The sequence below is a fragment of the Clupea harengus genome, chromosome 2 (genome assembly GCF_900700415.2).
Source record: "Clupea harengus chromosome 2, Ch_v2.0.2, whole genome shotgun sequence".
Taxonomy (NCBI): Eukaryota; Metazoa; Chordata; class Actinopteri; order Clupeiformes; family Clupeidae; genus Clupea; species Clupea harengus.
Genome location: NC_045153.1, coordinates 22,450,616 through 22,477,174, shown reverse-complemented (window position 1 = coordinate 22,477,174; position 26,559 = coordinate 22,450,616). Strand labels below are relative to the sequence as shown.

At 45.8% G+C, this 26,559-nt stretch overlaps 1 protein-coding gene across 4 annotated transcripts; it reads right to left on the bottom strand.

Annotated features, from left to right (window-relative positions):
* Window positions 1-47: 47 nt before the first annotated feature.
* On the bottom strand, window positions 48-25,537 carry ppp2r3b (protein phosphatase 2, regulatory subunit B'', beta). 4 transcript variants are annotated; one of them, XM_031586899.2, is made up of 14 exons: window positions 25,410-25,535; window positions 24,148-24,523; window positions 8,651-8,836; window positions 7,141-7,244; window positions 6,468-6,570; window positions 4,735-4,809; window positions 4,525-4,611; window positions 4,256-4,412; window positions 3,508-3,556; window positions 3,201-3,290; window positions 2,652-2,827; window positions 2,400-2,518; window positions 2,194-2,300; window positions 48-1,269 (listed from the first exon to the last, which is right to left on the bottom strand). In XM_031586899.2, exons 2-14 carry the CDS (start codon window positions 24,484-24,486, stop codon window positions 1,125-1,127), a joined length of 1,737 nt encoding a protein of 578 aa, XP_031442759.1. In that variant the 5' UTR covers window positions 24,487-24,523; window positions 25,410-25,535; the 3' UTR covers window positions 48-1,124. The 4 variants fall into 4 exon arrangements, with proteins under 4 accessions (XP_031442759.1, XP_031442771.1, XP_031442779.1 ...); XM_031586904.2 differs by lacking the exon at window positions 48-1,269 and adding an exon at window positions 1,315-1,812 and having other exon boundaries at window positions 25,410-25,537; XM_031586911.2 differs by lacking the exons at window positions 24,148-24,523; window positions 25,410-25,535 and adding an exon at window positions 12,557-13,154.
* Between the last annotated feature and the right edge of the window lie 1,022 nt (window positions 25,538-26,559).

Here is a 26,559-nt window from a genome sequence, read left to right as displayed (position 1 = left end):
TACAAATGTTGCACATTCAATGTTTTACTGAAAGATCACCACATGTATTTTATCATCATCTTTTTTTATTTATTGGAACAGACAGACATTTAAAAAAAAGTTCATTTTTCCCTCATTGAAAGTACATATTCTTAAAGTACTTGTACAGGTAGAAAAAACATGAACATTATTGTTTTAAAAACATTCAGCTAAATCATTTTTTGCAACACCGCAAACACAAATTAAATATGTACAGCTATTTATAAATACCTCTAATAATTTATACCTAGCCTGCACACACAGGGCTATGATACAGTAATGGCTGATCACCTTGGCTGATAAATACATTATTTTATTTTACACATTTTCTCTATAAAAAGGACCTTTGACGAACAGAATCATTTTAGGCACCCAAGTGTCACGGCTCCATCTGAAAGAAGCCGACTGAGTAAAACTTGCATGTTTGGTTCTAAATTATTTTGGTTAATATATCTGGAATGTTACATTAGCCAATTCGTAGTAATGGAGAGAGACTGATAGAGGAGAGGAGAGGAGACCGGAGGACAGAACATGTGTCCATTTCCTTGCTTTAGTGCACATTCAGTAATTCAAGTGTCCAGCTCTCTGTGGCTGGGAGCTGGGCTCCAGTGTCGGGACTCCAGACCTGTGTGCTGGGGGCTCTACAGGCTCCGTGACTGCAGATGCCCAGCCTTGGTGTGCCGGCTGCTGGGGGGAGCAGCACACCCTCTGTGACGGCTCTGGTGTGGGGAACCTCCTGTGTTTGGGAGCTATTTGTTGAGGGGGGCAGGGGGCGGAGAGAGGATGTTGATTTACGTGTTCTACCTGATGGTTTGCATTGCGGCACAAAGTGTGTGCGTGTGTGTGTGTGTGTGTGTGTGTGTGTGTGTGTGTGTGTGTTGTAGATGCTGTGAAGTTCACCCTTATGCGTTTCAGGCTCCTCTTTGTCCCCCTTGGTCTGTCAACTTCCTGCTTCCATAGTTTCAGGACGTGTGGTTGACTCATTGTCGCTCTGCTGCATGGGTGTTTCTTTACTAGTTTGTTTGTTTGTTTGTTTCCCTTTGGCTTGGACTGGTTGCCCCTGCTTGGATGGAGGATGCCTCCACTGTTGTGACGTGGGACGGTGCTCACTCAAAGTCGTCCTCGTACTCGTACTCCTCCAGGTCCAGGTTGCAGTGGGGGTTGGGGATGTCGAAGAAGTGGCGCTTCTCCCCCTGTAGACCCAGACCAGCTGGACCATGCTGCTCCATGGGCTCCAGAATATCCTCGTAACTATGACAACAGGGAAGAATGCATGTTCGTTAGTCTACATGCATTTAACTTGTAGAGTTAAAAAACGAACAAAAAAAAACAAGTGACATCTAAACATTAGTTGAATAACTGATGTTTTTTTTGTTAACGTGTGGAACACTCCACTGGGTAGGGCAGTAAAAGGGAATGAACAGGAAGTGAGAACAGGGGAACAGGTTTGAGACCAACCGGTGATGTGCAAGATGGATACAACAACAGCAGCAGGTTACAGTAGGAGGAGGAAAAGTGCTTGAATGTCTTTAAAGCAACTTTAAAGACACAGCGATGCAAGCTCAAGACACGGGCCACATCTCAACACAGAGAGAACAGCGAGCATCGGAACCAGAGCCAGAGGAAAGAGAACCGTAGGAACAAGAACACGGGCAGAAGCCAGGTGTGCCAGGTGGGGAGGAAGGGACTGGAGAGAAATACAACGTCTGAACTCTGCGGATCCTTCCAGGCGTCTTACCTGAGAGCTTCTCCTGACTACCTCAGCCTGCCTCCTTTCAGAAGTCAGGAGAGTTCCTGGAAATCGCCACACAACAAGCCTGTCAAGATGCCTGACCCTCAGCACCTCCCCACCCCCAATCCACCTGCACGCCCTCTCCCCCCACTATGGGATCTAGTCAGCACGCTATGAAGAATGGGGAATCATCTGCACCTCCCCAGTGTGGATTAACGGCGCACTGAAGAATATTACAGTTTCTTGCGATTGGGTATTAATTGCCGTTGTGCTTATTTCGGAAAAATTAGTAACCACAAAACAAAAACACCAGTGCTGTGCTGATGGAGCCAGTGGAATAAGTCAACAACCACTCAGCCAGTAAAGTTGTCATGTGTATCCATCATTAGGTGCCCTAAATATTAGCGAGCATGTCATGGTTGCCATGGTGAAGGTGGCCTTACCCATCGTGGAACTGATCGTTGGCAGTCTCCTCCGCCACCAGGATGTCGTACTCCTCCGCTGCGTACCTCTCCCAGTCGGGAATATCTTGGCCCTCAGTCTCTCCGTCCTGACACACACACACATAAGGGAGAAAACACACAGGCCATTATTCCCTGAGCCCAAACAAACAATAACAGTCCACAGGTGACCTAGTTCAGGACCTTACCCTCACGACTGAGAAAGGGTCCCTCTGCTCGTGGTCCAGGTACTTGTCTATGTTGAAGAAGGTGTCGAAGAATATGTGGGACAGCTTGCACCTCTTCAGGTCGCGGAGGGTTATTTTCCCTGCACATGAAAAAGGGAAAAGCAAAGCATACAAACATGACTCCTCTGACCCTTCACCTCTCAAAGCTTTACCAACTTTGAAACGGGAAGCCCTGACGAAGATGGCCATTTTGATTAGGACGTTTCCACGTACCTTCGACTTCAGGCCTGACCAGGTCCAGCATTTGGCAGAGGCAGTCCTGGAAGGGCAGGGGCTCGATGGCCATGGTCTCCAGCTTCTGGCACTGCTCTTCATAGAAGTGCTGCAGCTCGTACATGGACAGCACCCCGTCCCCATCCACATCCATGCAGCGGAACCAGTACTCTATGCTACACAGGCAGGAGAGAGCAGAGAGGAGAGGGGACTCAGCTATATCAGGTTAGAGCCAATTCAGGCCGTGGCTTTCTAAGCATGCAACTGTTACGAGGATATCCTACCACAGAAAGGTCAGAGTGTGTGTGTGTGTGTGTGTGTGTGTGTGTGTATATATATATATCTATCTCTCTCTCTCTCTATCTCATTTTGTTGGCAACCCCTGTATTGTACATGCTCCTCTTCATTAAACTGTCCAAAGTGTTGGTATTGTTAACACCATCTTGATAACTTATGTTATGTTAACTTGATAACTTATGACGAGGGGCCTTGAATATCTCCATCATATCAGACAAGGCTGATAGCCAGGCAATCAGCATCTCTGCCCACCTGGTCTCTGTCCTCTTGTCCTCCTCCGAGATGAGGAACCACACAAAGTCAGCGTAGCTCAGACGTGTCTCCTTCTGGCCTTTCCGACCCCTGTGAAGAACGAGCACACACACACACACACACACACACACACACACCCCGAGAGAGAGAGACAGACAGACAATTAAACATTAACCTTCTGAGATCTGAGCTACAGGTAGAGAAACATGAGCTCTATTCAGCCGTTCGAAGCGACTGGTCAATGCATGCAGGAGCGTTTAATAAAGAACACAGAGGTATGAAACAGCATGGCGTATCGCTATATTACCTCGTCACTGCTCCAGAGAATATCCTCTCAATCATGCGGTTGGAAACGGCTGGTGGGGAGACAAAAAAAAGGGAGAGAAATAGCGGGATGAAAAACCCACAGCCATAAAAGTTTCAACCCTCATGGCTTCCATCTGACTTTGAGACTGGCCGTGCTGCACTGCTTCAGGTTATAAATCCCCCAGAAGGCAATATAGAGGGGTGTGCTCCACAACACTCCTTTATTCTCTCTGCCCGTCTCCTTTATCGTTTCCATACCAGGAATACACTGGCCAGGCTCTCAGAGGGCTCAGAGAGCGGACGCAGGCAGACACCGCATCATTCTTCCCTCAGGAAAGAATGACACCCACACACATACACACACACAACACACGTTTCTGTCCCTATTGATCTTAATGCCCTCTTCTGCCCCACACAGGCCATGGGGCAGGAACATGAGCTTTGATGTAGGGCAGGAGGCAGACATAGAGAGGGAGGAGAGAAACAGGGGACTTCATCATCAGCAACACTGAGGGGAAGTGAACAGCCATCAGCAAAACAACTACTCTTGTTGTGGAACAGCATGCCACCGTGTCATCCAAAATCTAGACATGTTTGGAAGGTCCAAAGTTTGGGCATAAAACACACAGTGTAACAAACAACAATAGGAAAAGAGGGACGACTGGAAGTAGAACGAAAATGTGGAGAAGTGGGAAAAATAAAAAAAAGGTGGATAAGTGCTTGTTTGAGACAGTCTGTGAGTTTATTACCGTTGTCATTGTGCCGTGCCAGGTCTTTCTGGTCGATGTAGAGGTCGTGGTCTGAGTCCAGCTCCCAGAACTTGCAGTAGATGACGTAGAAATGCTCGTAGGAGAAGTACTCCGTCAGCTGGTTCACATCCTCTTCCTCCTCTAGCAAAGCCACGTTCTGTCACCCACGCAACAAACAAACAAACAAACACAGATTCCTGTAAACATCCAAACGGAGGATGGGTACTTGTGGACTGACAGAAGTGGTGAGATGAGGCTTCCTGCCTTACCTGAAGAAAGCTGCTCTTTCGGAGCTCTGAACGGGTGATCTTGCCTGTCCAAGACCTGTTGACGTCGTAAAATATTCTTTGGACTACCTGAGGACGGAGGAAACCAGGCACATTCAAAAAACGAAATGAAAAACGTGAAAAAATGAAAGCGTGAAACCCAAAAGAAAGGGAAGTTGGATATTGTCTCATGATTGTGCAGTTCACACTTACAGTGGTGATGTAGCGGGAGTGAAAGTCCGCCGCCTCCTTCAGAAAGGCCAGGCCAGCGTGCGAGTTCACCACATCCTGTGTGTGTGTGAGGGGAGAAAAAGACATTTAACTTTGTCTGTCTCACTCGGCCTCTCTCCAAGACAGACACACATCAAAACTGAACTTCAAACTAAGCTTGAACAAAGCTAAATGTTCAAAATGTTAGATCAGTGTGTGCATGTTTTTAACGGTCTGTGGAGACATACAGACGACCTCCCTCTCAAGACCACCCCCCCCCTCTCTCTCACACACACACACACACAGGCTCTTAATGAGGCAGCTGTGGCCTACATGTATGTTTAGATGTGCGCCATGCTAAAGACATCGAGGGCCCTCGGAACAAAGGGAGGTTTTGAGAGAGGGCAGGGAGACTCGGAGGGCTCATTTCCCACAGCGGCCAGGCTTTTCATGTGGTCCGCTGAATAGTAAATCTACTACAGTTCCCCCCCAGAAACGGAGAAGCGAAACCTTTTTATTATTACTCCAGATCATGTTTTTCTTCCCTTTCCCCATATTCCCTCCTCCTCCTGCGCTGGCCATGAAAGTCAGATTCTGACATGTGCAAGCATGCAGAGAGGTGGCAATAAAATTAATACGGCCTTTTTTTATTTTAGAGAGGGGCGTGTGTGCGTGTGTGTGTGTGTGTGTGTGTGCATGAAGGTCTCAGTGACCCCTTTCCCCCCCTCTTGTGACGAAATTAAATCATAGCAAAACACATAAATCAGAGGCGGTGCGGGCCGGCTGGGGATAGTCCCGTCCACTCCGCCGCAATACTTCCTTCATTCATCACAGCAGTCAGGACTGCTTTGGCTGGGGCCGTGTGCCGCTAATGAAAAGGGAGGAGGCCGGCGCGGGCTGCCCGCCGAGGGCTCACCGCGGCCAGGCCGCCCAGGACGCCCACGCCAGCCTGAATATGGATGACGCGTCCATCACCGCCACGCCGCCAGGCATGATGGGAGAGAGGGGCCAGCACAGCAAATAAGGGTTGCCCTCTTCCTTCCTTCCTTCCTTTCTTTTGCTCTCTCTCTCTCCCTCTCTAACGGCCTCTTTACCTCCCCATCTCATAAGCAAGACGTGTGAAATGTAAAAAAGCCTCTTAAAAGACCAAGCAATAGATGACTGGTAAAATACACCCTGAATGGCAGTTTGCTTTTCTTTGCTTTTGCCACCATCATTTCAGTAATATTATTTCATTATTTCAACACTGGCAAAAATATAAGCAAACAAACAAACAACAAAAAAAAAAAAAAAACAACTAATGGGCTAGAAAGACTAGATATCATGAGTCTCAAAAGTATGCATTTTCAGTGGTCCACCCCGTGATGAAGACTCCGGTACCCTGCTGTTGTTTTCGTATGCATTTACATTAGAGCGTGTGAGCTGCATGTCCGGACCTCTACTAAAAATATATCTGCCCTCCTGCAGCATCCGGTGCATGGGACTTGGGTTGGTGTTTTCCAGATCTGCCCCGTTCCACTGCAGTATTCAGTGTGTGTGTGTGTGTGTGTGTGTGTGTGTGTGGACAAATGCATATGCAAGCAAGTCTCTTGGTGTGTTTTGTATGCATGTATGAATGTGTTAGAGAGGAGGAGAGAGTGTGTGTGTGTGTGTGTGTGTGTGTGTGTGTGTGTGTGTGTGTTGGGGGCCAGACTGTGAGCTCAGCAGTAGGCCTATGTGACCTGGCGGCCCCTTACCTGCAGGAATGGAATAAAGTCCTCTTGTTCCAAGTAATTACAGCCTGGCTTGGCCAAAAGGTGCAGAAATTTGGATGCGTCATCGTGACAGGTCTGTAGTGTTCTGCAGAGGAGTGAACAGATGGCAGGGTCAGGGCTTTGGAGGGAGGGAGGGAGGGAGAGAGAGAGAGAGAGAAAGAGAGGCTAGGAAGAGAGAGAAAGGAGAAGGGAAAGAACAAGAGAGCAATAGAAGATAGAAAAAGAGAAAGAAAGGATCAAAAGAAGAAAAAAAAAGAAGAAGGAAAGCCTTCCCTTCCAAATGCATAAGTCTCCATGTCTGGTGGAAATTAGCTTTAAAAATTAATTCCCAGTCATGTTTTTGGGACCGAAACCAACGCTGAGATTATGACATAATGAACCGTTACAAACAAGTCCGTGAGCTGCCTCTCTAATGTCTGTCTTGTGTTTGTGGGGGAGTTTGGTCATGAATGAAACAAGCATGCTTGCTTCCACAACAATCAATCAGTCAATCAGCAACATGGTCACTCAGCCCAGCACCCCCCCACTGCTCTGCATATCCGGGTCAGCCTCATACATTCATAACTGGACATGCAAGCATTCCCACATGGGGCCCATTGTTGTGGGTGGCCAGAGCCTAGAAAGACGTGGGCACAAAAGCCCCCCATTGTCTTACTTTCTCCACATGGCGACGAACTTGTGAACGGACACGAATCCCGTCCTGTCCCCTCCAGCCGCACAGAACAATGGGGCCTTCCAGTAGAAAGGGCACTCGCAGGCCTGCAGTGAGAGAGAGAGAGAGAGACAGGGGACAGTGGGGTGGGGGTGGGGGGACAATGTCATAAATAAAAGAATTGGCACAAAACCCTCCAGGGAGCTGTTATAATAAATAACAATAAAACACCCATATACCAGGCCACTCTATTGGGTCATGGCACAATTACAGCACAGTACACACTGGCTAAGGGACTGGGCAAATACACACACACACACACACACACACACACACACACACACACACACACACACACACACACACACACACACACACACACACACACACACACACACACGAGCATAACTCAGCAGGAAATGTTGTGGAGAGAGAGTGGAAGTAGAAAGAGAGAGAAAGACAGCAAGGAAGAGAGAGTGATATAGGGTAACCTAAAGGAAAACGGCGAGTAATCCCTTTCCAAGTCCATTCCCAGAGATGAGAGCCCATAAAAGATGGCCACCTGCAGGAGAGCAAAGCAGGCCCAGAATACAGGAGGTGGAGGGGTGTGTGTGTGTGTGTCTCTGTGTGTGTGTGTGTGTTTGGGGGGGTGGGGGGGGGCTGGATGGTTCACTTGTGTGTTTTTGCAGCTGTCAGCCTGTCCTCTGTGATCAGAGCTGGAGTGTTAGCGCAGGCAGGGAAGGTTCCTTTACCGGCAGCCGCTCTGACATGCACAAACAATGGGCCGAGGAGGAGGGGAGGGGAGCTCCTGACTGTGTTTGTTCATCTCTGTTTGCACTGATAATGGGGGTTTCCAACACATACACAAAGTCCCTCAGGACAACCAATCAGCCAGTTAAAGGTCTCTTCAGGTCACAAGTCACATACTGTTGGAGCTGAGATAATATTTTTCTATTGGTTAGAAGTGAGAGGGTGCATGAATGTTAGACGGAGTGTGTGAGTGTGTGAGGATGAGTGTATGTAAGTTTAAGTGTGTGAGAAACTGTGAGAGGGATGGAGACAGAAAGAAAGAAAGAAAGAAAGAAAGAAAGAAAGAGAGCAAGCACAAGAGAGAGAGAGACAGACAGAGAGAGAGAGAGTAGGTGAAAGTGAGAAAGATGGAGAGAGAGAAAGAAAGGGATGGAGACTGAGAGAAAGAAAGAAAGAGAGAGACAGAGAGAGATAGTGTGAGAGATACAGTGTGAGAAAGAGGGGGACAGAGATATGTTTATGTATTACATTTTGTTGTATTGCATGTCCATCTCATTGCTTTGGCAATACTGTTACAGTCATGCCAATAAAGCTTATTTGAATTTGAGAGAGAGAGGGAGAGCGAGGGAAAGAGAGAGAGACTGAATGAAACGGCCTCCAACTTGTAAACAGTTATGAGCTTGAGCTAATTACGCTAATGAAAACAGTTCGCTGGGTGGCAGGGGAAAGCTAGAGGCTACCACGCTACAAATCAGCCCCTTACCTTGGCAACGTTCCCCATGTCCTCAATGGTGGCCCTTTCATTGGGGAATTGGGAAAATATTTTCTCGATCTTGGAAATGAGATGGTCGATGTTGAGGTTGGCTTTGGGCCGTCCCCGAGGGAAGTAGAACTTTGGAACGCTTTCACTTAGCGCCGGCGTAATGGGCTCCTCTTTCTTGACCTGGGCCTGCCAAAACAGACAGAAATAAACACCGTTAGCCACGGGGCTCACCCCTCCCACTCACATTACCAACCTCACCCTCAACCCCCCCACCACACCCACTCGCAAGAGTTATGGTTGCTCAGCAAATTGCACCTCCACGAACTCTTTTCCTTCCCCTCCTCCCTTCCCTCCAAACTCCAGCTCTGACGGAGCTCAATTAAGACGTGTCAAGTGACATTGGCATGTGTAAAATAGCCCATTAGGAGCCATTTTGCCAGGCGCCAGAGCCCCGAGATGGACGCTGGGCAGGTTGGACAGCAGTGTTTGGCCTCCCAAACCCAAATAACCCACCAGAAGGGATGGCTCTGGAGGTGGTGATGGCTCAGACACTTCACAAATACTAAACTGTGAGCATGACACGCAGGAGGTATGGAGGATTTTTATTATAGGCCACATATATATTCTTTAAACAAACTTGCATAAGTTGGAGACTAAAGTGGAAGTTAAAGTTGCTTTCTGTGATGATGGAGAATCAAACCGGTGGTATATTATTAGTGTTACATGAGAGACCAGCGAGGCATTTAAAACGACGATGGCCCAAACCTCACAACTTCCTAACCAACGTAACGTAAGCGAACAGTAGAACACAGGTTTCTCAGTGAAAATGATTGGTAAAACCCAACATCCTGAATGACCCAACGCTGTTGCGTCCACCACTAACCTGAAGACAGAAGCGCTCTTTAAAAACAGAAACCCTCATCCAAGCACACAAATTTAATGGTGATCCTACCTGAAGATACGCATGCAAGTGGCCATTCAGCAGAGGGACGTCATCCATGTCGTCTTTATGTTTAAAAAAATGTGCCAGAGACCACAAGGGTAAAAAATAACAAGCCATCCTAGTTCCCACCCCACCCCCCACAAAAACACCCCGGACTTGTTTTTAGGTAAGCATTCTGAAAGGAAGCCACCACCAGAAACGCAGCAGTAGAGCAGCAGGATGGGGTAAGAGTATCAGAGCAAATAGGGCTGTGTGTGTGTGTGTGTGTGTGTGTGTGTGTGTGTGTGTGTGTGTGTGTGTGTGTGTGTGTGTGTGTGTGTGTGTGTGTGTGCGTGTATCTAAGAGAGCTTCTGTTTGGGATGGGAGGAGCCGAGGGAGCTCGGAGAGGAACGAGATAACCAGTGACACTGTGTCTCTTTGAGCACACCACAAACACAGCTCACACACACACACACACACACACACACACACACACACACACACACACACACACACACACACACACACACACACACACACACACACACACACACACACACACACACACACACACACACACACACACACACACACACACACACACAGAGAGAGTATCTCTTTGACCATCAAGCAACAAGCACGACTTCTCACTCACACACGGGTAGTTCTTCTGTGCCAACTAAATGAACTTGAATAACTTGCTGAGAAAGGCTCTTTGAGTGTGCGGTTCAAAAATACCACATGACACCAATTACGCCACTTACCGAGGACACACTCGGCTGGCCCAAACTTTTAGCACCGCTCTTAGTGGCAAAGCGCTGCTGAGCACATGGAAGACAAAGATTTTGAAAGCAGATACGGTTCACTGAAAGCGCTAGTAGCACTTTTAGCATTTACATACCGACACGGCTTTCAAAGCCCACCTGCCCCATCCCCTCTGCCCCGCCCAGGCAAATGTGGGCAATTGAGTTTGAGCGTATTACCCCTTAATGTTAAAAAAGCCTGCGCTGGTGTGCTTTAGTCATTTGATAAGGCCAAAATGGCTGGTGAAACTGCACACTGGCGCATCTGCTCTGGCCATGGGGTCTTTGAGGCGTCCGGTGCTTAAATCTCTGGAATCTAATTCAGAGGCTCAGCTAGCGGGCGTAACACAACACCAGAAGTATGCAGCGCGGCCCGGAGAGCGGCGGCAGCTGCGAGGTGCGTGGAGGCCAACGTGGAGGAGAGCCCCGCGCCGTTTTCCACACGCAGGGGGGCGGGGGGGGGGCATGGCAGTGGAAGAAGAATGGGACCTCCGGGACGCACGCAGGAGTGACAGATTCTGCGTGGATGGCACACAACCTTGGGTACTGTGTGGCCTTCGTAGGGATAAGAAACGTCTTAGAGTCCTTTGGGGGGCAAGTCCCACACTTGGCCAAAGAGCCATAGTACTTTAACACAGAAGATTCTGAAAAATGTAGGAATGCTTCACTAGCAACTATGCTGTGATGGCGTAGCTAGATATAGACAGCCATGGTGGTGGTGGTATGGACTAAATGTGGGTGGGAACAATAACAGCATAAATGGCATTAGGAATGTCTAGTCCAATCCAAAACGCCTCTTGACAGGTGGGCTCAAAGGAATATTGAAAATCTTTGGCTTGTAGTGCAGGGACTTAGATAGGGGTAAAAGCCTGTGTGTGTAGGCTTGTTTGCATTTGTTTTTGAAAGGCTTCTTATCCACAATTTCAATGAGTTGGCCTCAGATTATAAACTCTTATAAACTCTGGCCCCATGAGACTAATGCCTACTTCTATAAAGAAAGGAAACCAGGTTACTACAAACAACTGCAGACAGCCCCACTGCCAAACTTGCAGTGTAATTGGCAAGAAGGTAGCATCTCTATTCTCCTGGCTATTATGATGGAATGAGAAATCCATCTGTAGTCTCACAAGCATCCAGCCTGTGTATGCACTAAAAACAGCGCTGTGTGATGAAACATGGCCGCCCTGCATGCCAGCTAGTCAGCCACTGTTTACACAACTAGGGAATCTCACAACTCAATCTGTCTGGCTGATATTTAGTAATCAGCCACCATGCTGTTCTGAGTTACATCACATCCTCGCGTACATAAACACGCAAGCGCCTTCACCGTGGAGAAGCTGCGACTGCTGATAAAGATGGCATGTGTGAGTGAGTGGTCGCTATGCTACGATGCGAGAGCCAGTCATCAACTTGGCCCCCTTTATCACAACTTTGTTAACTGTCCATAAAACCAGTCAGATAGGAGCACGAAAACAAAAAAGGCAGGAATGCGCACAAACAGCACTGAAAAGATGCAGAGTTAAGGACCCGACGATGGTGTTTCTAAAAAACATTGACTTGGGGTCCTTATAAGGCTTCTGGGCCTCTACTGGTGTTTGGGCAGCTCTTTGATGTGCCTCTGTGTAGTGTTAGCGCTCGCCGGGAGCTGGGATGCTGTTAATCTCTGCCCGGGACTCTCGGCATCAGTCATGTCTATAAAAGGGAATGCGCACCTCCTGCCTGGGAGAGAGTATGGGGATCCGAAGTTCCCCTCCTCTCTCATCTAGCTTGCTCACTCGCTTGTGGTCACCCTCTCCCTCTCTTTCTCGCATGCTCCTTCTCTTCATGCTAAACATTAGTAGGCTCCTGAGCCTTGCTGCTAATCCCTATGACATCCCAGAACACTCACAAGAATGCCACAGTGACGGTCAGAGTGGCAAGGGCAGCCTGCCCTACCCCTCTTACAACTCCACAAGGCCAACACTGCCAAGCCCCACCAGTAGCACAAATAGGTAAACAAATAAATATATACACAGAGCAACCCAAAACAGAGGATTAATCCATCCCATCAGATGGACAGACTTGCTTGTAGAGAGTAGAAGGGGTGGTTAAGTGAGCGTTAGCTGCGAAACCCCCCAAAACACTCCCCCAAACACAAACAAACAGGCACATAATGGCGAGCCAAGTTAGGAGACCACCTGCCTGTCCCTGCTGGAAGGCACGGAGCCTCTTCTTGAAGCGCGAGGGCAGCACAAAGTCACAGCCGCGGGCCAGCAGGGCCAGCTCCTTCCTCAGGTCCGGATCCTGCCGTAGGGACAACTCCTTCATCCTCATCTTTCTCCTCCTCTTCAGCAGCTACTGCTCCTGGGCGACAATGGCGGATGAAGAGCGTCCGGACCACACACAGACGGATGGACGCGCTTACTCAACTGACCAAGTGACTATCCGGGTGCACAGCTAACTAAAAGCCCTAACAGACGGCGAGGGTGCAGCAGGAGGAGGAGGAGGAGGAGGAGGGGGCTGCGAGAAGAGCTTACTGTAAACAGTCCCTCCGTCCGGCCCGGGATAATCTTCCTCTGCAAACTGTGGTACTGTCCCAACACATGCAGCATAAACACATATGCGCGCGCACACACACTGAGCTTCTCAACGCACTGCTTTCCTTTATCGGGAGTGCAGGCAAGAGGCTTCTTAGCGGGGTGAGGGAGCGGCTGAAAGGGACGAGCAGCTGCTGTCCTGAGCCCCCTGCAATGCTCCCACAGACTGCTCTGCCTGTCCTTCCATGCATCCCACCCTGCCTGCCGAAGGTCACACACACACACACACACACACACACACACACACACACACACACACAGCTATCCTGACAAGTCACAGAGGAGATAGGGTGAGTGTGTGTAACTTGGAAACTGAGGGTGGGAGTGGATCTGCCTTTTCCAGTTGGGATTCCATTCCACTGACAGAAAGTTATGTAAAGAGCCAAACCTGTTGTTTAGGAACCCTCATATTTGACGGCTGGGTGGTTCTGATTGCGTCCACCATATCATCATAATCATCATGCCCCCCCTTTCTCTACTCATTTTCCAGAATCAACTCCTGCCTAAAGTATACAGTACTTCTTTGTGCTGATACAATGCGACTTTAAAGAGCCTGTCGAGTCCAACCAACTTGAAACCCCTTCATATTTGTGTCCCAAATAATGTCTGTTGTGGAGAGCTCTCATCACTCTTTACTATTCTTCATGAAGGCTTTGATTTCAGCCTTTTCTATAAACAGATCTTTTTTTTGATCACACACACTGTAACTAAATGATACGCCTGAATAGAGCTTTCTGAAAACAGCAGTGCCTTTTTTACTGTATTTAAAAAAAAAAGGCAGAAATAATAGCGATAAAGAAACCACTGAGTGGCCGCCTGTGGACTTTGTTTATTTTGCCTTCCAAGGCTGCGGCTTCCAGCCATTCCATATCTTATTATAGTTGACAAGACTTAGTCGGTAAGTGTTGGTGGAGGTGGGGGAGGTGTTGAATTCAAAGAATGATGGCTGAACCAGTCTCGGACTATTAAAAGCCCCAACGTGCACTGTTTGGGCATCACTACGAAACAGGAGCTGCAGAAAAGAGAGGTATCTTTAGTGCTGGCAAACATCCGCTCCCCAACTGACAGCAATTACATCAATTCCCCCGCAAACATGCTGATCCAAAGAAACCCAAGCAACAACTACTTTGTTTTTCTCCCCACATATACCTGCAAACAACCGCCATTGTTTTCAAAACAAGCTTAATTAGCAGAAATGGATTTGGACAGCTGCCAAACTGGAGCTCACATTTATATAAAAGATATATATTTTGCAGCACGAGCCAGAGCTCGAAACACAATAAAGAACACATTGAGTCTTGAATTTTCTGTATCTTTTAGAGCGCATCACAAGATCCATGTTATTCTTTTCAACTCAGCAGTATCCACTCCTCACCTCCGGTGGCAGGAAGGAGTGTGCTTTCCATACGCTGTCCTGTGTTTGATTTCTGGGCAGCTTATGGGCCTTTATCGTCCAACATACTGGTCAACATGCGGAGTATAAATGGAACATGCGTATGAGCACAAATGACAGCGCGGGCCAAAATAAACTTACAGCTGCAAGTTTGATGGTCCTGTTTTTCGGTTGCTGCTGAGCTTTGTGGGAGTGTTTTGTTTTCATAAACAACAGGGGGGGGGCACACATGACGACAATCTCCGTAGTGTTGCTCACACACACAGACAGGAGCCTCCCTACCATGACTGTTGGCCTAGTGTACATCTTGCGTTGTGATGATAGTGGGCTGGTACTGACTGAACGGGTAGGCCATGGGTTTTTCTGTGTGGGAAGATGGAGGCCTGCCAGTGAGCCAGCTGTCTGTGCCAACGCTGCCACTCCGCACAGAGCAGCTGTGCGTCCCGTCACCGAAGCCCTCCGCACACACAGACAATGACCAGCATGGGCCAAAATGGGGCAAGCCAACAGACATGCTTTAGTTCCCCCTCCATGCAATTGGAAAATGGGGACAACGCTGATAATGTGTTGGTGGTTTGTGCCCTGGACTCTGCAAAGTATGGGCTGAGCTCTATCTGGCACTGGGCAAACCGGTGGCCTTTTTATGAAGTCTGGGCAATAGCACAGGAACAGGCTTCCACATGCTTTGGTTCCCACATTACTGTACATATTTCTGAAAAAGAAAAAACTGGCTATGTGACTTAGGTATGCACTTTTGCTATAATACAAGTAGGCCTATGGTTTTAGAAGGAGGAGTGTGCATGGATCAGTGGCGTAACGTAGTAACGACGGGCCCAGGTGCAAGATATTATTACGGGCCCCCCTAGTGAATGCTAAAAAAAAAAGTAATTGAAAAAAAAAAAAATCGTAGCCTTCCCTACTTCCGCAACCGCGTCTAAAAAAACGCTAATCATACCGTAAAAAGTGTTCGAAAGCATTAATAATAGCGACCACTATTTACCCAACTTGTAGCCTAGTAATCCTGCCCTACCATAATGTATGTAGGCTATAACTTGTCTTGAAATATATATCTATCACAGTAGCCGTAGGTTACCTGTTGCATGGTTGCTGACACACCACTGAGGGCAGAAGCAGCGATGCTAATCCCAGCACTGCTCACTCCGTGGGTTGGCTACTCGTTGACGGGCTAGCTAAAAAGCCAAAATAATCTAATTTAGGCAGCTTTGCCGCCTTCTCCTCCTGTTCTTTTTTCTCTTGCCCTTTTCTACTTCCACTCTTGTGCTTAAAAGGCATTATTACGAGTAAAGTTGTGCTGTGCTCAATGAACTAGGACCTAATTACTAGGTTATCAGACCTTCAAATTGGTTTAACTATAGCGTATTGTATTGTCTCATGTTCAAATAGAGGTTTGACATTGGACAACAACATACATATTACCCAGCAATCATCATTGCTAATCACAAAAATACCAAAGAAAATAAGAACTTATTCATTTCATTGAATAGTTTTTTGATAGTTTCTATAGTGCATGTAGGATAGGCATATGATTTTGTTATAAATTGTTACTTTTCACCAAAAAATAATAAGAACCATGACTGAGATAAGTTTGCCTTTTCAAGTGTATAAATAGCATTTGACACTGCCATTTGTATATAAACAGTGCGTATTAACATAATCATGTCCGAGAAAATATAACACCGCACTGCCGGTGGGCCCGTCGATCGACGTGTTTGGAGGGGGGGCCTGTCGTGCGACGCATGTATTTCTTTGGGCCCGGCTACGGGCCCCGAAACCCCACGGGCCCAGGTGCAGCCGCACCTGCTGCACCCCCTATAGTTACGCCCCTGGCATGGATAATTGAATATCTGGATAACTGTTTGCAGCATAACTATTTGAATGCTAGCAGTCCTATTTGGGTTTTTTTGTACATGGGGTGTTATGAGAACATATGGGATCCTAGCAAATACTAATTTCAAATATTGTTATCTTGTGGAGATGGTATGCACACTCACAATTTTGGTATTTATTTGTGGAGTGAGGTGTCCAGTCCTTTATGTGCTCTGAGATGCAATCTAGGTCGTATTAGGACATGTTTTTCTGCAAAATAACTGCAGTATTTTGAGTGTATAATTTACTCTTTTCCCTGTACTGTTGCACAACATTATACACAGACACACAAAAAAGTGTTTTATTACCCAAACACATGAAATAATACTGAATTACCAAATACAGTACTGACACTGTAGTGTCAGATGGTGGTCACTAAGCACTGAACATTTGAGCAGAGTTCAACATAAAAAAAAGATTTCTCTACTGATCTGTGGTATATTTGTGATTACAGTATGATTCCAATCATTTTAAGCATTTTTGTAATCAAAATCTCTGAATTTGCGCATGTCCTGTTCAAACAGAGAGGAGACACGCAAAGTGAGGCAGCGACGAGCTGCGTCTCATCTCAGATTGTGCAATCCCTCACCAACTGGGTTGGGCGCATGACTTTTGCTTTCTCATTGTTTGTCACCACTGTAATATTTGAAGACACTTTTATTATATGTCCTTTCTATCCATAGAATAGGTAACGTATTTCACGTATTTGTAGAACCTATTTAGTCTTGCTGATCTGACAAAAAAACGCAGTGAAAAAGCAGAGGGGAGGCAAACAGTACCTCTGCCTCAATGAAGGGGGCGTGCGAGAGCCTGGAAACTGGACTTTCACTCGAAACGTGAAGTGATAAATAATGGGAGACCAATGCCGGAGCTAAAAGGTTTGTTTCAAACGACGGGACAGAAGATAACTCGATCAACTTTTCATATTCAAAGCCAAATTGCTTTTGGGAACCTCAAGAATAGATTTGTCTTTGGACGAACACCGGAGACTAAATATTAGCAATCCGTTGATTTCACCTTATTTGTCTGAGGATTGTTTAATGTCTATGTGAAGCCATTTAACATCATACAAGTGCTTGTGACCACTTTGAACCCAAGACTGCTTTTTATTGGTGAGCTGATTTTGAGAAATTAAACTTTGCAGCTAAAGTTGTGTTTCCTGGTTGCTAAGGTTATCTAGTTGCTATGCTAGCTAACTAAGGACACTTTACATAACCATTAACGAATTAAATGGAAGAGTCCAATTTGCACAAAATGATAGCTAGTTATCTAGCTGATGTTATAGTATCCTCGAATTAACTTATAAAATAATAATGGGAAAAGGTTGGTAAAAAAAAAATAAACTCAGAAGAGTTTCGTATGAAAGAGTTCATATTCACAGATATTAACACGAGTTCATCACAAGCTAGCAGCTGCCAACTGTATGTACCTTACCTATGTGGGTGTAAAGAATGCTGATATGAAATATGAAAAACAACCAGTAGTCAATGTGCAAGCTGCCAATTGAATGGTGATTTAAGCTACTCTATAGGGTTCACATATTTATAAGTCAGTGCCTGACCAGCCACGAACCTCACCACAAGTCACTCGTCTACATGTATAGAATTCCTCATCAACAGCGGGAATCCTTAAACTACGAAACAGCATAGCATCCTGTTAAAAGTAGTGACGGCATTAAAAAAAATAAAGTACGGCCGATCCTATTGGCTCTTTGCCGACGCGAGGGACGAATCATAATACGACTTTTATGTGAGCTTTATGGTTGGTTGCAGGTTGGTTGGATGTCAACCCATGCACGTGGCTGCCTGCTAGAATAATCATATCGATTTGTTGGGTAATGCGTAGGATATTCAAGTCAAGCGTAGCAGCGTAATTGGGGCCTGGAAATCGTATCTGCTACGCCAAAATCGTGTATGTTGGCAGCTCTGTAACAATAAATAAACAAAAAACAGTACAGGTAACATTTTCAATTAGGGGAAACCATCCAATTCCATGGGGGAACAGTAGGCTAGGGCAGCCAGGTAGCAGTTTAGCCACATAACAACTGATCCCCAGTAAGGTTTAAGACAATAAGTCATTTGCCTTACATGTATAGTCAAGACGGCCTGTGTCTTAGTCATTTTTAGAATACGTGCATTCAGTCTGCTGTCTTTTTAGGGGGAAACAAATGTTAAAATCTTGTGACGTGTGATCATGTTGATGGGAATATATTTTGTAGAATGTAACTGCTGCAGTTTAAAGAAATGAAACAGAAATTATAGAAACATGGTGAAGTTATGTAATAACATTGAGAAAGTTGTGAATTTCGCATGAAACCAGCCCTCTGTGTGACGCAAGTATTTGTCTGACACAAAGTCACAGGAAAAGGATGTAGGCCTACCACTTTTTAATTTACTGTAGTCTCACGACCAGCCACGAATAGCTGAATAACCGTTTGTGGACACTGTTGGATTTGAATATTGTTACGACCCTGGGTGGGTCTAGGCCCCGCCCCCATGATATTTGCATGCCTGTTCTGTCTATCTCGAAAGCAGGTGATTCGGAGCAGGTGTAGCAGGTGATTGGAACCAGGTGTAACAGTAATTGGAGGGGCTACAAAAGCCCTGAGCAGACTGCATTCGAGGAGCGTTGGATTGGAGTTTTGGATTGGTCGTAGAATAGTGATTGGATTGTGGATACTTGTTGGATTTTGGATTGTCGTCGTCGTTTGTTTTATATTACCATTTAACTGACTTACCATTACATCTTTTGTTTCTCTCCACAACACTGACATTCACCCCACGTTTTCCTATAATTAATAGATAAACTATATACTTGTAACCCTTAATAAATAACATATTATTATTATATACTCAATTCTGCGTGGCCTCCCCTTTATGTTTCGTGCCCGTGAGCCGGGTTCGTTACAATATCAAAAATGGTTAATATGCACACTTATTTAGAAAGACAGCAAGTGACAGCCAATCAGGTCAAAGGTCTAAACTCTGAGCTTGTAACGCACTAAACAGACCTGTGCGAGTCAGATATGTGGTTGAAATGCCCTGCCAGGCTGAGATAAGAGCCAGAGAGGGACTAAATGCCACATTCCGTGTAATGCTCGGTCATGAGCCCATTGCATAATGCTGACAGGGGGTAGAGTGACCCAAATGACCAGTGGCTGGTGCTGTGACAGAGAGAGACAGACAGACAAAGACACACACACACACACACACATGATCCAAGCTTGAACTTTAGGGAGAAAAACAGAGAGGAATGTTGTTTGTGCCTGTGAGCCACTTCCCTCCTGTGACCCCATCAATGGCTTCATGAGAGCATCCAGATCCATTCCTACCTCTGATCTGTTTGTTTAAAGAGTGATCCACTAACCCCTCTGAACCCGCTCCCAACGACCCCTCTCAACCGGCTCCCAACGACACCTCTCAACCGGCTCCCACTAACCCCATGACCCCCTCCCAGCCTGAGAGAGATCTTACTTGGATTTAAAGGACACGTTTCTTAGCAAAGCAACAGTCTGCCTTGAATTGTCAAATTAAACTTTATGGAGGGGATTTAACAGCAAAAGACATGAGCAGAACATGTTTTCCTCTTAAAAAGGGGAACTTCGGGCGACAGCCTGAAACGAGAAGGAAACCATCATCTGAGGTTTTTGAGACAAAGAGCTGAAGGGAAGTTAATCATTTGTAAGTGTTTTATTTCTTCAGAGTCCTTTATTCAGAATCCACGGATGTTGCACAAATGGCCAAAAGGGCAGACAACAGTTGGTCTGCATTTGAAAAACACCAAAACATGGTCTGGGGGTAGATTTTAAGCAGTCAGTATTAATTTCTCCTTCAAAAGTAACAACCTAACAAACAGAACATTTGAAACATAGAAAAAAAGAAGTAGAAACAGAAGTAGACAGAGGACATTCAGGGTGAAGCACATTTTCCTCTGAGGAGGCTTAACGACCCCTGAGGTCAAACACGAGGTTGAAATCGGTTTGAGACAGGCTACTCATGGGCCCTGAATTTCGGGTACTTTTGAGAAGTAATACTAGTAATGTTGTTGTCTAATATGTCAACAGGCATTGATCTTTGGGCCCCACGAGGCTTGTGTTGTGGGATTATACGCAACGTACATTACTGTACAAGCATCTTAGTTTAAACGAGGATACTTAGTCAAAATCCAACCAAATCCTTCCTTGGCGTAACTTAACGCGAAAAAGAAAGAATTAGCAAAATGATGACAGAACAGCAAGCTACCACTCCATCCCAGTCCATTGTGACACTCTTGAGAGTGAAAGTATTGTGGAGACTAACATTAAAAATAACTGGGGCCAGAGTGGGCCAGAGTTCTCGCAGGCAGCCTGTCTCCAAATGAGCCCCACCCTCCCGTCCATCCATCACAAATAGAATCAAAGGTACCGAGACAATGACCAGTGACCACTTATTGTGACAATTAGCAGCGTATGACCGCGCCACATTCCCTTGCACTGTATTACACGACAGACGCATTAGTGCACACAGCACCTAGAACGAAGCACCGGGGCAGAGATTCTGAGTATCTAATTCCCACACAAGGGAGGGCGAGGCTATCTTTGTCGGTGTCTTGTGTCAATGTTAGGTGCAGCTGTCTCGGGGCTGCATTCGGCATGACGTTAATTGAATTTTTTAACTAATCCTTTGAAGAATGCATTTGTATTCTGGAATTCCTTTGGCCCCTCTTAAAATAGAGCATGACTTGATGCTAGAGCCGAATCCCCTTAATGCTCTCTGACAAGCTGCGGGCAAACGCTTGCTTGCGTCACATGCCAGGAAATCTGAAATGTACAACAGTTGCCCCGTCTGCCGAACAGTGCCGAACAGATCTCCAGAGCGCCTGCGAAAAGAACTGGACACGGGAAATCAAAGCCTCTTCACATCTGTCAAAGCTCCCTCCCCCTCTCCCAATGAGAAATCGCATTAAGTAGACGTACAGAAAATGGCAATACTTATGACAGAGATTCATCGCTAGCAGATGTCTTTCAAAGGACGGGGTGGGGAATGGGACCATTATCTAAAAAATCTTCAGAAACAATAGCTAAAATTATACCAGGCTGTCCGCTTACTCGATTTTATGGCTGTAGAGACCCATTACGCCAATCTATCTCCACCAATCTTCTGAACAAAACTGGTCTCTGCCGTCTCCGCTAGACCACATATTACACAAGGGAAACTTTTATCAGATCTGAGGGAGGGCAGCCAGAGAAGCACACATGAAAGCCGACATTCACACACAACGTGTGGCCCAATAACACCTGTGCTCACAACGGCGGTGTTTCTAGACAGCTGTCGCACCCTAGGCTGACCTGACCTGACCCCATCCAAAATTACCCAGCTGTGGTGATGCTGCCCAGCCCATGCTAACCTGACCTTCTAACCGGAGCCCCTTCACAGGCAGACCACCAAAACAGGTTATCCCTGAAGCAGTCTATTCCTCTAGGGGGGATGGGTGAGATATTGTATGTAGGTATGTAAGTATGTACAAATGTATGTATGTAATGTATAAATGTATGTATGTATGTATATATATATGTATGTATGTATGTATGTGTATGTATGCATGTAGGTAGGTAGGTATATGTATGTGTTCTGGTTGCCAACCAGGCCATATTCTAATGAAGAAATGTCACACCTCCCACCAGCCTATACCAGCAATGAAAAAGAGATTAACCGCTAAGAAGTCGCCACATACTGAAATATTTGAGCGGAGTGTGTCTACAACAAAGCTAAATGTACCTTAAAACATTTGAAACAACCTATGCAAATGAAACGACTGGTTTTAAAAGGGCCTCCTATGGCATCTGGGATTACTAAGGGAGAGGGGAAGGTTTGACCGCTTCCTCACGAGGGCAGCCTGTTTGGGTCCGACTGGCTGCTTGTCACGTTGACATGCGGGCCGATGCAGGGAGCGTCAGCTGTCTGGAAGTCTCACTGTCATCGAGCCGCAGGCACCAAGATCTATGGACGGTTTCTTACCTCTTTTGTTGCCAAGTATGAAATCTGACTATTGACCGTCTCCTCCAATTCCATATGTGAAATATTACACACGCACACACACTAGTCTCTACAGAAACACAAGCAAGTTTATAACTCAAACCAGTTAATCACTGGTGATTAGGATAAATCGTCCCCAGACTGTGCATCAATAAGGCACCAGGTTGCAACAGTGACTGATTTCTCTGATGGCCATTTTCATTTGTGTCAGTTTGTCCTCAGCTCATGGGGGCCTATAATTGAAACTATGCCCGATGTGGTAAAAACACATGGGGGCTCCAATCCCCTCGCAGGCCCACCCCCCACGAATGACCACCAGCACTGGGAGTGGCCCATTATCATTCCACTGCCTGACAGGATCATAGAGCCTCCGCCGCTCATTCCGTGCCCCGTGTTGGGTGGGGCTGGGTGGAACACATGGAAAGTATTTCGGCCGAGCAACACAACAGGCAGGCGCACACACACACACACACACACGGAAGGACAGACAGACAGACAGACAGACAGACAGACAGACATGCCGGCTCCATTCTCCTCTGAGATGGACGCTGGATCCAGGCCTCTGGCTGGCAAGGCCACTCAGCATCCTCTTGTGGTAAGACAGGGGAAAGGAGATGAGATGACTTTGGCCCTTTAACTTGATGGCAAAACAAAGAGCTCAGCTTTTTGAAAGCTTTTTGAGTGTTTTGATGTGGTTATTTCGAAACTACTGTGGTCATATTTAAGGTTTGGGTTAAATTTTAAAATATTTAGACCTACACGTCATACCGATTTCATATAGGCTTAGTGGACATGCTGAAATAAATACGGCACTTTTTCCGCACACATGGCCTTTCAGATATACTGCACCCCAGCAAATAGGGAAAGTCCTACAATTGAAACATTCCCAAAATCCCACTGATCGAAACATTTGTCCACTACCTGATCCCTTTAGGGTGTACTGCTCTTTTAATGGCTCTTGTACTGAATGGTTAACCAATCCTGGCTGGGAGGGCATGGGCACGGGCACGGGCACGGGCACGGGCACGGGCACGGGGGGCACACAGGGGCGCGCGCACACACACACACACACACACACACACACACACACACAAACAAAGGTCTAAGGAAAAGGATGTATGAAAAGTTCTCAGCCCTCTCCTTCATTCCGGCCACAACACACTTGCCTTTTATAGTGAATTGGATTTGCACAGATTTATTAAGGTCACAAAGCAGAACAGGGCTGCCAAGGGCAAACTCCCATGATATCATGAGCAAAAGCCCAAATACACAGCCACAGTGACAACAAATAGGTGAGACTCCCTCCCAAGACCACAGAAGGCCTGAGGGTGTTGCTGTTGACTAGACACGGAATAGCTTGAATTTATACAAGTATGACAAGTTTGTCAAAATAATGGGAAAATTGTGTGTGATTCAGGAAGCACATGTAAGGATAATATCTTTGAATAAAAGTGCGCTCAGCTACCTTTATCAAGGGGAGCACCATTAAGCAAAAAATAGATTTGCATCCAATGCACTAGCAGAGAGCTAACAAACGCATCCTTGTGCTCTCGAGTCAAAGGCAAACACCATGACATCATGGACCACAAAGTAACACAACCATCTTACCATTACTGGCAGACACCCTAATAAGACTGAGGGACTCATGAGGATATGTGTACATAAATAAATAATTTGAAATATAAAAATATTAACTAAACAATTAATGCTTAATTGGGGCATAGGCATACATTTGGGATAAAAGTATCTGCTTACTCACTACATGCAGTGGGCCCTTGCATACTGACTAAAAGCATAGCTCTCTCCAAACATGATCATCAACAGCAGTGCCTCTTAGCAACTGAACCCATGCTTGCCGCCGATTTAAGCATCATGCACTCAATAAGAGACAGGCCGCCTTACCTTCTTAGTGCTAACAGAACGTCGCAGAGCCCTTCCATTGGACCCCACTCGGGCAGGACCACCACTCCCAGAAGGCAAGGTCGTAGATGGAGGGTTGGATGCACTGCCAGGTGACGAGGTCCTCTCAGACACGCTTTTGTTACATGGTGAGTGGCCATTCTCACTGAGCAGGGAGGTATTGTTGCCATCTCCTGAGCCCAGTTCGATCTTTTCTCCATTCTTGATCTTCCAGAGGTATTCCTTCAAAACGACCTGAGTGTTGGGCTCACTCAGCCAATTCAGGAAGAGTTCATCCACTTTCATTTTGAGGACGGGCTGGAGGACTTGTGGTGATGGCATGTCTTTACTTTTTCTACAAGGCACTCGGCAAAGCAATCTGTTGGAAACGATAGAAATGTGGCATGCAATAAGCAAGTGTGTTCACTGTTAACATAGTATACTGATATTTCATAGTAGACTGAACGCCATTCAAGACTACAAAGTTTAATACTTAAGTCCTAATGACGCAGATATGTGGATGGAAGTGTCTCTCGTGAATCACCTGCTTATCACTGCAGTTTATCTATCCAAAATGTGTCTTTGTTTTTAAACGTTATTTACAGTCAAGGCAGCTAAATACGACAACAGTTAAAGGTATATAGCTATTACGTTAGTAAATCCCTGTCAACCGGTTAACTTAAATGGCTCGGTGCGACAATGTTGACTTGTCGCCTGTATTATGGAGTCTCTATGCACTCATTGTGTTGATCACTTAGAAAGATGGACTTATGCTATCTACATCATTTGCTAATAAAACGACTTCTACAAACTACAAATGTTTTGGTCTCTCGTTTGGCACATGCTAAATGTTAGGGTGAGCTACCTTTTCTACAGAAACGTGTCACATAAACAATGCAAAAGTGATTTTAACTAGCCAGTATAACTTGGTTATAAAGACGTTGAGAAAACGTTGACTCACTGACTTTTATTCAGCAGCCAACTCCAAGTCAACTAAATACGTTACGATACGATACAATACTTAATCCTGTAAAAATGTGGTTAGCTACAGCTGCTGCAACCAAACAGATGCCTTTCAAAATACCACACATGGCAGAGTAAGGTAGCTGGCTATCTGGATAAGGCCGTGCAATGAGGAGCTATGCTAGTTCCATCATTTAGCTAAATTAGCAAGCTAATGCAATTTATGAAACGCCAAAGGTAAGCATGCATTTAAATGAATAACATGGGTGAAAACAGTCTGTCATATCGTCAGCATAACTTACATTTCACCTCTTCCACGACGTTTTTGTAATTCGCTATACTAACTCATGTCATTTGTGCTCATTTTCTTCACCGGGTTCGCTTTCGATTCAAATTCTCGTTTCCCCAGGTTACCGGGAAACACACGTATCGCGAGAATAAGGTATGACGAGGCTTCAGTTCCCCTGAAGTTATTAGGGTAAATCAATAGCCTACTGCCTATCTAAAATATTGGCCATCGATAGCATAATTAGTTTGCATTCGGTCAACAGTATAGTGTAAATAAAACAGTGTAACTCAACACGTAACTTTTTTTTCAATCAATTGAATCATCAATTAGTTTTGAAAATCAGTTCAAGGGAAACATGTGATGGTGTGTGGGCCTAAGCTGCTATATCACAGATTGCCTGCTTTCCAGTACTGATTGTGGAGCCTTTTCACCCTGCACCCACCAAACCAGCTGACTGTTTGCGGGACAGAAGTACAGATACAACAACATGACTGGACCAATTTAAATGGGAACACAGGCTGTTTCTGCAATCTGATTCCTCTAACAGACCCATCACATGGGTTTCCATCACTGCACAAGTCGGTTATTGAAGTGCATTTGATGTAACACGTGTATTTAAGTTGAGTTGGCTGGAATGCTGGAATGTTAGTCATAGCCTTGGTTTACTAGAAATTCCTGCAGAATGTGTAGGCTATTGTTTTTACCTCTGAACTATTTTATCATGCATAAAGACGCTGCTTATTTTTAGGCTACCTGTAATTTAATGAGAAGTTTAGCTTGCCTGTTGACTACAAAATGTAACCGGCCTCGAGTAGTAGCCTAATGATATTCTGGAAAGACATTCTTACATATCTGCAGAGGCATATTTGAATATTTTTGATAAAAATGGTTCTTCCCACCATGAATAAATGCATTTATGCTCTATAACACAGTATGTGTCTACAAAGGAGAAACTGAGTCAAGGGTCACCGATGGCAAGCGGGGAAAAATGTGATAATCAAAATCTTAAATCATATTTATTCCTCCACCTCAGATTAAAACAATAAGACCCACCCAGAGGAAATGGAAAAAGGTCAGCGAGCGAAGGATGGAAAAACAGAGAGAATTGCTTTTTTGCTGAATAATACATCAAAGCAAAGAAGACACCATTAAGTACAAATAAT